The sequence below is a fragment of the Ctenocephalides felis genome, unplaced genomic scaffold, assembly GCF_003426905.1.
Source record: "Ctenocephalides felis isolate EL2017-DRISC unplaced genomic scaffold, ASM342690v1 CF-g0.4_SCAFFOLD_01886, whole genome shotgun sequence".
Lineage (NCBI taxonomy): Eukaryota > Metazoa > Arthropoda > Insecta > Siphonaptera > Pulicidae > Ctenocephalides > Ctenocephalides felis.
In genome coordinates, this window is record NW_020538040.1 from 157,859,739 (window position 1) to 157,872,864 (window position 13,126).

The following is a 13,126-nucleotide window of genomic DNA, read 5'->3' on the forward strand; positions in this document are numbered from 1 at the left end:
TTTAACAGTTAATTTATATTATATTTATAATATATTTTTATTGTTACATATTATTTATAGTAAATATAATACTAAATCCAACTAAATTATTTGAAAAACAAGTAAATTTTTATGTGTTTTATTATAAAAACTTAATTTAAAAAAAATCTTAAAATTGAACTATTTAAATCATGCTTATTAATCTATGATTGAAATATTAATATAATATTGTATGATTTACTTTTCGGTTTTATATCTTTTTGTTTTGCCAAAATAAACTGCAGATTATTTATTAACATATTAATAATTGTTAATAATTATAAACAATATCATATATTATATGCTATTTGAAAAACGCGGTACCCAAAGAGTTCAAACATCACGTTGTTCATTGTAGTCATAATCTGACAGCTTTTTGAAAATATTATTATTTTAAATTGTATATTATTAATATTGCATATTATTTATTATAAATATAGTAAGTATACTAAAATCATTAAAAATAAATACATGGATTAAAATATATTATTATATTTTTTAAAAAATGTAGTTTAAAAAATTTAATAATGTTAGCTGTAAAATGCTGGATCTGGTAATACCCGGCAGCGCACGTTATCAACCGCAAGCGCCCAGCATTGCAGTTCATCACTGGATAGCATTTAGTCCATATCCTTGTTAGTGGTGTGTTCTTATCGTTAAAAAAGTGTCAGGATACTGCAGAAAGTAAGTGAAAATATTAGTTAAAAATATTTTTTAATTATTATAAAAATTTATATTAATATATTATTTATATTTGATTGTTATATTTTGTATTCAACGATTTGCAAATTTACTTGGTATTTGCAATCGTTTGACTGATGACATATTGTATCATTTAGTGTTTAAACTAGTGTTTCTAAAAGACCCCCTGGAATTTGTGCTACGTGACGCAAAGCACATGGTCGGTCTCTTATATTCTAATAATAATAATATCACCCGCATGTGTTTACATGGAACATAGTTATGTCCGATCAACATAAATACTATCGTAAATTATAATTCAATAGCCTGAAAATTCATTTAATTGAATTTCCTTTGATTGAAGGTTTTTTGAAACATCATAGAACTAGTTGTATTGGTGTCTATTCACATATTTACTTGAATACTGAAAAAACTACGTGGCAGTGATTGATACAATTTATTTTAATTGTACGTTTGTTATTATCAATTTGTAATAGAATAATTATAATATTATTCTATATATATTTATTAAATAATTATATTTTGTCTATTGAATTTAGATACAGTCATGTTTGTCCATATAGTCCAGTCATTATAGTAAGTGCACCTCGGAATTCGATATACTCAGCTGTAAGTCTGTATATACATATATATTGACACCTTAAAGTTGTCTCAAAACCTACATGTGGTCTTGACACCCTACCATGTGTAGGTTTTGAGACAACTTTTATGGTGTCAATATACAAGTGTTTACAAACTTACAGCTGGGTATCTCGAGATTCTTACCTAAATTAAGGTGAAATGACTGAACTAATATGCATTAACATTCTATTACCATGTAGGGGGGACTGGGTACGGTTGTGCCACTTTTTTGAACAGCAATAATTTTAATTTACCAGATAAGTAAATTAAATGGTTGTTTGAACATTTATCTATATGGATATACTGAAATTCTGCCTTTAAGTACGATGGATTAGTTGTAAAATCAAATCATACAAGAAAAGGACGAGTGTCACAACCGTCCACAATACCCGGAGAATTTTTATTGTCATAATTATGTAACACAATGCAACCTTATCATTTCAACATAACAATTTCTTAACCAAGAAATCTTTGAAATCTTTTGTTTTCTTGCATTAAATTTTCCTTATCCTTTTCTGTTTCGTAATTTTGTCTTAGTCAAGTTAAATTTTAATGTATCTGTTTAAATTTTAACCAGAAAGGTCAGGAAATACATGTTACAACATGTACATTCAAATAAAACAAAAACTAATTGCTGGTCATCAACTAATAATATTCAACTTACAGCAAAATAACAAAGTGATCTATCTGCATCAGTTATTATTAAAATAATTCGAACATGAAAACTATTTTGACTTTTTAAAGGCAATTTGGACTATAGATCAAATTAATGTAGGACGCCGACTCAATGCAATAATGGAATCTTGTTCGAACAAACATACTTTATCTTGCTCCTTTGGACCCTATATCAAAATCATTATAGTTTAGCTATTGTGACGACTGTCACTACCATAACCTGGCACAACTGTACCCAGTCTCCCCTACTTTACTAACATTGTTATTGCTTGCATAGACCTTTGGAGCTGGATACGAATGTTATTTTTTGACTGTCATCATCGAGTCTGCCAAATATTTATACATACAAATCCCTTTTTTCTATCGAACAACACGTGTATTTTTAGATACGACAAAACTGTAATTTTTTCAATTTTTTTTTGAAAATGTTCTGATTTTTTAAAAAATCAGAAAAAATAAATACACGCTTTCTGAAAATGTTTGATTTTTTTTAAAAATATTTTGTGATTTTTTTTTGTGAAACCCCCCCTCTCCTTAAAACCTCGCTTTGATTAATGGAAGCCCCCTTAAGGTGACCATACGTCCCGATTTGGCCGGAACAGTCCCGGATTTCCACCTTGTGTCTTGCTTTTTTCTAAAAGCAATCTTTGTCCCGGATTTAGATTTTTCGTCTCGATTTGTCCCGGGTTTTCGAAAATTAACTAGTGCATAATTTTTTCATAAAATTATGAAGAAAATTAAATAGAATTTTATACCAAACTCTAGAGTGAAATAAAACATAGATCGAAAAATATAATATATCGTCGAAAAAAAGAATATCATAGATGAAAAAGAATCACAAATACATAATCTAATAATAAAGTTCTTCCTAAATGTCCAAAATCCTGATTTAAAAAAAACTGTTTTTTATTGCATTTTCAAATAGCATTTGTTTATCGTAACTAAAAATTGCTGTTCAGGTTTTGACTCTAATAAAAATGGTCACCTTAATAATCTTGATAATTTATAATTTATGTTTATTGACTGTTTTCTCTAATAATTCAAATCTTGTAAATTGATATGATTTTACTTCGTCATGCAAATGTTCCAATTCATATTTTACACTTGGGTATCAAATTAATGTATTTCTTGCGTTAACTCGATTCCATTATTGCATAACTTAAATAAATTTCCTATTGGGAAACAGGACCGGCTTTTCAACTTTATATCTAAATATAATTCACAAATTATTTATAATAAAACAGATGCAATACGTTTTATATTTATATATTAAATTTATACCTGCTATAAAGAAATATTTAGAGCAGTGATTCATATAAAAAAATGTTGCCTTATTTTTTATAAACAATTTAATTTTAAAAATACCTAACTGATATCACAATTTATCAGACTACAAATTAATATGAAATGTTATGTAAAAATATACATAAAAATAATTATTTTTTTTTATCATTTTAAAATGTTTATTTTTAAAAATAAAAATATCTGCAATATCGTGCCCCCGCTGAAAGGGCGCGCCCTACGAGTTGGATGCCATGGATTTAGTGTTTAAATATATTCCTGTGTTATTGTTATTACAGTATTAATTGATATGTTTTGATTGAATGAAAAGCCGGTTTGTTTTGAACATTATCGCTTATCAAAACTATTCGATTTGTTTTGTTTATTTTCTAAATATTATCAGTAAATGTGTTTATGTAATTTTATGCGGTCAATAACAATTCATTATTATACAAAATGCCTACGGTAGATACGAAGTGGGTGATCATAAACTTAGTTTTTAATTAAAATCAACTGATTTGATAATTGAAGAATTTACAAGATCATAATAATCACGAGTATTACTAAATATTGTGATTAAGAGGCTATCCATTAATCACGTGATTGATGTTTAAGAATTCTTGCACCCTTTATCCCTTTGGTGATATTTAAAATTAAACCCTGTATTATTGGTACCTAGAAAAAATTGTAAAACTTTCAATTTTTTTTTGAAAAATTGAAGTTTCTTTTACATTCAGATAAAAAATAAATACACGTGATATCTTACTAAACCCTTCTCCCACACGTGATTATTTTTGAATTTACCTCCCCCCTTTTGAACCTTATGCAATTAATGTACGACCCCAAATTTCACACAAAACCAATTTACTAAATTGGTTTTTGTTAGTGAATGGTCAATTTGAACCAGTTTTGTTTTCCTTTTACAAGATAATTTATTAAAATAAAGTACACCCCATGAATTTACAACATGAATACCCATCTTCATTTAAAGATAACGAAACAATTATTTAAATTATCATAAATTAAAATAACTTTTTCTTTAAAACCAAATAATATTGATTTATGCGGAAAAAGTATCCCAAAAACCACAAACAATAGATTTAGTTTGCACCAGTTGATATATCGAAAAATATTTATATGCAAAATTGTTTGTGTTATATAATTTGTTTTATATGAATTTGTCATTATGCGTCGTACAATTCTATAAACTTGTGTATTTGTTATATATTAAAACACATTTTCATTTAGAAATTCTTTCATACGTTGTATTTGTAGAACCGAATGATAATTTATAATGTTTATATAATTAAATCGCATGCATACCGATATATGGTTTCAATTATCTTGTTATAAATTTGACTCTGTTCCAAATGTCTAAAATTCTTTCACGTTATCCTGATGTTCACTAATTATCTTCATTTTTTAATAACAATGCGATCTTTGACTTCTGAATCATATTTTACCGTTGTCGATACTGTTCATTATGGTATATTTTCGTTTCGAAATGCGATGCACTTTGTATTCGCGTGTTTGCATTCTTTATTTTTGTCAGATATATTTTTTAACGACTCATTGATTGCTTATTGTCGAGTAGCAGGGACCCATTTAATTTCTTCCTGAAAAAAAGTTGTACTATGTAAATACCAAAAGTAACAAACCGGCCATTTGGGTTAATGGGATATGTATCATAATAAACATTTATTAATTAAATATAATAAATTTTGTTGCTATAGATGCAATAGAATTCAAACATTGAAACAGTATATCCAGTACTTGACCATTCGGATTTAAATATTTAATTCTACGACTTATAAATTAATTTTGCAACAGATTTTTTATTCATTTAATTTAAATTACAATCTGCTTAATGAGACATGCAATTGATACATAATTTACATTTTTTTTATTTACATTTGTGAATTACAATCTGTCGTTCTTAAACAACATTCAGTCATTTTGATAGTTTATTAAATAAAGGAAAAAGGTCGAAAAGTCACCCATTGGTGATCCGATTCGATGTTGGATATGTTCAGCTTATAGATGTAGTCCGGTTGTGAAAATATTTAATTAAGCCTACGAGTAATTGTACATATTATAGGATTACTTAAGGATATCAAAAAGGAGCCGTTTCCTTCTGAGCCGTTCAATGCCATGGTTTTTTATTAAGTTTTTAGCCATGATGTTAGGGTGGTTCTGTATTCTATCCTTGTATCTCAGACTGAACTTTTCAATTTTTTTCTTAACAGTGTTAATGTTCAAATCTGTATGAACCAACCAATTTGGGACATACTTGGGAGCGTTTATAAATTTCAAACATTAATTTTTGAAAGGTTGTTTAGTGGTAAGCCATTCTAATGTGGGCAATTATACAACCGAATGTTGATTTTTGTAATTGATTATCATATCCAGCTTCTAACATCGGATAGAGTGCCGAAATATAGACCTTACGTGTCATTAAGAAAATATTAACAACGATAACACCCCGTTCGAGTAATCTTTAGAAACACAATCTAGAAATTTAGTAGTGCAAGTTACGGTACTTCTGCTTCGACAGTCGGTTCGTAATTGGTAATAATTAGTTTATATTCTTTATAAATTCATTTTCATAAATTTCATAAACATATGAACATACAAATCAACATCTCAAGAATTGTCTGAATTTCTGTAATTCATAATATTCTACAAAGCATTGAATACATAAAAATAGTTAAAATAATATAATTGCATAATTTACTCTTTAGTTTAATCACAACTTATAAGATACATAAAGCTGAATTGTTGATGGCTTTCGTGAATAATAAAATTACAAAATTTCATAATTGATTTTAACCCTACAATGGTATTGTGCTTAACAAGTGATTTTTTATCTGCTTTTTGTCATTGTATACTTTGTGATATCAAAGGTTATTTCAAACAATATAAAACTCTGGTTTAGTAACAAATAGTTTTTTTTATTTTTTCAAAATTTCCAGAATAAAAGTACCTAAAAACATACAAAAGTCTGCATATACGCCTCGAAGGCGTGCAGATACCGTTCTAGGGTTAAGCAGACTAATAACACATCTTATTGCTAGAATATTTCAATTATATAAACGTCAAAAATTAAAATGCAAATTCTATATAAAAAAAAATTTCTGTTATACTCATTTGTTTTTATTACAACTAATTTAACCCTTTCGGTACAAGGACGTCCATTATTAGTGCCTCTAAACGTACGGGAAGATATTTCTATCATTACCAATAGAATAGAATGAACCAATAGAATAGAAATCTGTTGAAACATTAAAAATTGCCTTTCTAATAAAGTAAAATTAAAATTACAAATATTTCAACGCATAGTGATAAATCCTAAAGAAAAGACAGGCACAGAACATGTTCATTATGAACGACACACGTACACAGCACGACATGCGAGTCGTCCATGGACGACATCCACTTTACTGCCCGTGTATACCAGTACACTTTCTCTCGTAGCGAAAGGGTTAAACTTTACTACTCAGCAAAGATTAAAAATTTTTACTCCTTATCATTTACTGAACATAATAGATTCATCAGTTTTATAAACGATTCATTGCAATCTACGAAGGTCGAAACGATATATTTATTAGGGATAGATTTAATGATTAGGTATCGATCCAGTGAATTGTGAACAATAGTTTCGTTTACTGAATCGGTGCCTAATTTAATTCAATATTAACCCTATTAACAAGTTACTATACGAATCGTATACTGTATGGATTTATACAGCGTACAGTAATTACATAACATAACTTTTATACAAAAATACTAGATTTTATTATTGAATTAAAAAAATCTAAAGTTGATGAAATAATTAAATCTTGTTTACACATTGCGTATGTTGCATTCGGAAGTAATTTCGAGTACTACGATACCCATCTCTAAATTTTATTCCCCCGAAAAGGGTTAATCCTAAATCATACAAATTTTTATCAATTTTTACAGTAGTCTTTTTACACTATTGAATCGGTACTTAATTCGAATCAATGTTAATTCAAGTCATTATTAATTTTTTACTAATTTTTAACCAATATTATATGATTAAATTTCCATACATTTTAAAAAATGTTACAATTTTCGATAGACTGGTCTTCGGCGACTTATGTTAGTAATAATAAAAAAAATCTAAATTTGACTTTAAAAGTGCCGCCCTGCTTTTCTCGTGTACTTTTTGACCTCTGCTTGATAAGATGTAAGTTAATCCGGGTTCGGCTGTCTGCAATCGCTAGAAAGGGTCAACATGTCGACATCTCGACATCCCTTATCGTGCCAATAGAATACCATAAGCCATAACTTTATAGTTATGGATGTGTCATAATACTTCTAGAACTAACTACAAACGCTAGACAGAAAAATTGTCAGACTTGTCTGCTGTACAAATGACCTCTCTACTATATAATTGCGCGATAAGAATTAATCGAGGCGAAACAATGAATTAACTTGGTAAATATAGAACCAGACGGAAAAATCTCATTGCAGATAGTCTGATGTCTAGAACCGTGTCTAAAACTCCTTTTATTCAAAGTAACAGTAAAAATTTAATTTATAAATTTTAATGCAAAATAAATCCAAAAACAAAACTAATTTTCTTGAAATTGTTTATTAGAAATTCGGCAATGTTCTTTTGTGCACAAGCTGATCAATGTCAGTCTGCTAATTCCGAACAAAAGCATTCTTTGTTTCGCCAAAAACGGAAATTGTTAGCTGGCACAGGTAAGACTTGTAAAGTGCTCAGTGTTCACTCATATTTAGAAAAAGATTTTTTTTTTAACTATTTTTTGTGCCACTTGCTTTCGTTTGGAAATCATTGAGAATTGCACCTGCATCAATATAACTGGCTAGGAAAGCATTTCCATGGAAACATTTTTCTTCTCAGTTTTTAACACTTGGAATCGTAATTGAAATTCGTTAACCAAAATGTGAATATTCTGAACATTCAAATGGCTGGTGTATCTTGTGTTGGAATTTGAAGTTCCTTATACCATATTCATTCATTAATAGCCAAATGGTATAAGGAACTTCAAATTCAAGAACTATTGAATGTTGCTCTGGGACTTTTATACTCTTTTTTAGCATTGCATCTTTAAGTCAACGTACTATGGCAGTGGCGTCGGAACCAAATTTTTGATGGGTGGGCTCGTTTTTTTTTTAGATAGACAGCCAGTGGTCTTGTTTTTTTTTTAGAGATATTAGCCCATATAATTTTTTGAAATTGATCAAAATTCATGGGTGGGCTCAAGCCCACACAGCCCACGCGGTTCCGACGCCACTGTACTATGGTATTCAAAACCCTAATGCCGAATTCTGTTACTAAATTTTTCATAAATTATTTTAGTTGAATTTATTTTTAAGTGTATGGTGATTTTAACGTTCGGATAATGCATTTGTCTAAAAGGTCAATAATGATAATAAAACAAAGTTCGGCCATACATACTTAAAACAACACTAGATACACCATTTGAATATACCTATTTATCCCAGTACCAGACAAAGTGACTGGTCCATTGAAAACATGCTTATTGTGGCTTTAAGTCAAATAATAATATTAACTACTGTAATTAGTTTTATCAAATAATAAAACTTAGTTTTTAATAATTTTTATTGTTACTTGTTGTGATACTAAATACAACTTTTCAGCAGCTCTGTCCCGTGTTTGCGCATAAAGTCCAGCTAATGAAATATTTCGAGATTTTAATTTTAATTCTAGAGGAATTTTTACTTGAAAAAAATGATCCGTTATTACAGTTCTATCCATTCGTGAGAACTTTCATCTCGAAAGGTCCGCTTAGAGGGATTGATGCATTTCAAGCTCCTTCTTTTCCTAACTAAGGGCAGCCATCTACCCCATATTTTGTTTCTAAATCGGACGCCAGCTAGAATTTTATGGCTTTATAAAGTGTATTTGACATACTCGATAAATCTACATCTGGACTTTGTTGGAAAAAGTTGTTCATCCGCAGTATTATGAGCTACCGGTTTGAGGCAATTTTAGCTATTTCCTATGATTTTGACCCAAACTGCTGAAACCATAGTGAATTTGTCTGTTTGCAAACGTGGAATCTCTTGTCGAAGTGAATGCATCGCAAAATTTCAATAAAATCATTTTTGTCAAAAATTAGGTCTTCTCGCATAAAATTTTTTCTAGTAAAATATGGCATACAAAAATACTTCGAGAAGCGCTTTTAATGTGGCAGTTGTACAGAAAGCGAAAGTTAAAGTTCAGGAGATTTGATAAATTGACCTTTGTATTTGACCAAAAATTAATCATATTTTCTTAATGTTTTGAATTTGCGTTTACTGCAATATAGACTAAAAATAAATTCCAAACTTTTTAGGTAATCGTACAGGTTTTTTCGACCATAATTCCGAATTTGAAATTGGTAAACTTCTTTTATATTAAATTCCTTATTTCTACCACATAAAAATACATGCACTTGGGCCGCAAAGGACTACATACGAATTTTGCAATGTGTTCATAAAGCTATGTTTCAATATTTTTTGATAGACTTTCTATTCTCTTCCTGCATTGGTGAATCTCAAACTGGAAATTGCATATTTTATTAGTAAATTTTCGGAGCAGTTATACATTAATTTATTGCCTTTGATTTTCTACCACAATACCATTCCATCGTGAATTTACATTACAGTAGCATAGATAACCATATAGTTTGTTTACTAATAACAATATGCATTAATTGTGAACAAATTATGCAAATGGAATATACCCAACTTGCAAATAAAAGCTACTCGGATCGAAACCCTGTGTATTGTCCATAAGATAGAAGATAATTCATTTGAAAATAAAACTTGAATTTTATACTCGTTATTCGAGAATAAAATAAAAAAAACTTTATTTCTTATTACAATAAAATATATAAAATAATTGAATTTTACAATATAATGATATAATGAATTAAAATTATATAACTGGACTGGTGTAAATACTGGCAAAGATTATCCTCTTCGAATGTAGAGATCTTGCTACTTATATAGTTAAAAATATGCTTTATCAGCAAGGAGGATCTTGTGGCTAGATATAAGCTATGTCAGCGGGATGGATCCCGTAACTCCTCCGGCCCTAGATGAAAAACCTCGGGGTGCAGGTTGGTGGTTGGTTGTGGCCTTCTTGTTCTTGGGGTGTCTCTACTTCTGGAGTAATTTGTAATTTCTTTTTGTTGTATCTTTGTCTGCAATACTTGAACAGGATATAAATAATAATAATAGTTATAAATATTATATACATGATAATTGACACGATGCTGTTGTTGTTAATTCCAGTCTTCCTTGCATAGAGTTTATGAATTTGTTCTTGATCTTCTTTAATTTTAGATAGCTCATTTACTTGAATTGACTTGATTGCAATTGGTTCGAATGATTTTGAAATGTTGTAGTTGAAATTAAATCTTGGTAAAATAATTGCTTTTCCTTCTATAGACGACTCTTGATTGTAATAGTTTTTCTTGTCAATGCTGAATTTACATAAGTGTGGGAGTTTTAAAAGAAAAATTCCTTTAATAAACTTAGTTTCTTCTTGATGATTGCAAATCATATCGATTCTTGATTGTGTGCTTAGTAAAAGAATATAGTGTGCGTTATTTATTTTCTCTATAATATTGTGTGTAATGTTGACTTGAATTTCATTGCATGTTTTGATGTGAGTGTTATCTAGTTGTAGTAATTTTATGATACATTCTTCGTCGTTTGATAATGTGTCTAATATTGCGAAAATATTTTTCTGAAACTTCTTTGCAATTTGTATCGTCAAATTGATAGTTATTGTTGCCAAATGTAAGGAAAGGTTTTGGTGGAATAATGACTCTATTTTCTGTATTTGGAATTGGGTATAATTTATAGTGTTTAAAGGTTTCAGGTAAAGTGATTGGAAATTTGATAAGAAAAACAATTTTTTCGTCTGTGTAATAATATTGAATATTAAGTAAATTATAATATTTGTGAAGATTACTATCGTCTATGGGAAATGGTAATGATTCTACATTGTATAAATTCTTTACAGTATTAATCATAAAATTCAAATCATCTAATTTAATTACTGAGTTATGAACTAAATTCATCTTAGCTAAATCTAATGATATTTCTAAATCGTTTAAAATATTTGCTAAAATAACTAAACTATAATTAATTTGTTCTAAACTATCTTTAGCTATAAAATATTCATTATGACTAAAACTACCGAATTTTAGATAATCATTGATATCATTCAATTTCCTATTTAATATTACGTCATTTTCTCTAATATTAATAATTGTTTCATTAAAATATTCATTAACTTATTATTTAATGTCATGTTTATTCAATGTTTTTGCATAAATTTCATCGTTAGTTTCTAATATACGTATAGCGTCATCGTACTTTTTGGCATCTTGTGCATCTAAATTCCCTGTAATTTCCTTAATTATGCTACCTAGTCCGTTAATAGTCCTCTTTTAATTCTTCTAACCGGTCTAATAATATTATATTTATCTTTAATAACATTAATCATAGTATTTGTCAAAGAAATGTATGAATCTAATCTTTTCAAATAATCGTTATGTTTATTATTTAAAATAGATAAAAGTGTATCAAAATCTGTAACCAAATTAGTAATCTGTTGTTTAATCAAATCTGTATTAACATAATGAATAAAAATATGATATTTTTCGATTAACTTTGCATTTCCTAATTCAAAAGGTAAAATTCCAGTTGTATTTAATTCTTGAAGAAAAATTTGATCACTGTTTGCTGCTAGTACTAGGTGTAATATTATTAGTTGAAACAACAACATCTTGTTCACGTGGGATTTGCTGAGTATTAGTTTTTGGACGTTTGAGTTCTTGTTTGTGTATCGTAATATTCTTGTCAGTAAGAATTGTATTTCCTAGATCTTTCTGTACTTGTATCTGTTTGTAACGTGAAGCGGTTTTGTCTCGCGGGTTTGATTTTAAATATGCACGTGTGTTTTCATCGTATTGCAAAGGATCATGTCTTGTTTCGTTATGTTTCGATATTGTTTTGTCTTTGTTGCTATAATTCTTTTCAAAAATTTTCTCATACATTAACTTTGTTCGTTGTTTGTGGTCTTCTAAATAATTTGTAAGAATTTCTGTTTCTATGTCTATGTCAAAGGAGATCTCGTAGAGAGATGACCTGAAATAATGTCAAATGGTTTTAATTTTGTCACTGAATGTATAGAACTATTATAACCATTAATAGCATAAGGGATAATGTCAAGAATACTAAGATTATTATTTTCGCGTTTGAGAATACGTATATGTTCTAGAATAGTAGAATGAAATCGTTCAATAGGTCCATTTGAATTTGGATGTAAAGGAGTTATGTAGTGGATATTAATTTTATGCATTTTCAAATATTCTTGTAAGGCAGAAGATTTTAGATCAGGACCATTGTCCATAATTAAAGTATCAGGAACACCAAAATGAGAAATAAATAACATTAGAACTCTAATTATATTTTGCGTTATATTAGAAGCAATAGGATATGCCTGCGCATATTTAGAAAATGTATCAATGATTGTGACAAGTTTTTGTTTACTAATTGTAAGAAAGTCTAAATGTAAAATTTGAAATGGTTTCGAAGCTGTAGGGGAAATAGAAAATTTTTGTTTTGGTGGATTTCTGTCGTATTTTTCAGTAGAACATAATGTACAATTATTAATATAAGTAGTAATATCATTACGAATTGTTGGCCAATAATATTTTTGTCTAATACGTGATTCGTTCTCGTTAATTCCTCGATGGTTAGAACAATCTTCGTGAATTGTTTTTTACTATTAATTTTTGTTTATTTACATCAA

General features: G+C 28.6%; 1 protein-coding gene across 1 annotated transcript in view; it reads left to right on the forward strand.

Annotated features, from left to right (window-relative positions):
- The first annotated feature begins 661 nt into the window (after positions 1 to 661).
- The window catches only part of LOC113378765 (lipid storage droplets surface-binding protein 1-like), a 29,625-nt gene continuing 17,160 nt past the window's right edge, over positions 662 to 13,126 (forward strand). Inside the window, exons 1-2 of the mRNA XM_026619359.1 lie at positions 662 to 702; positions 7,922 to 8,028. Of these exons, the coding sequence (XP_026475144.1) occupies positions 7,932 to 8,028 (97 nt within the window). The 5' untranslated portion in view covers positions 662 to 702; positions 7,922 to 7,931. The remainder of the gene's footprint in view (positions 703 to 7,921; positions 8,029 to 13,126) is intronic.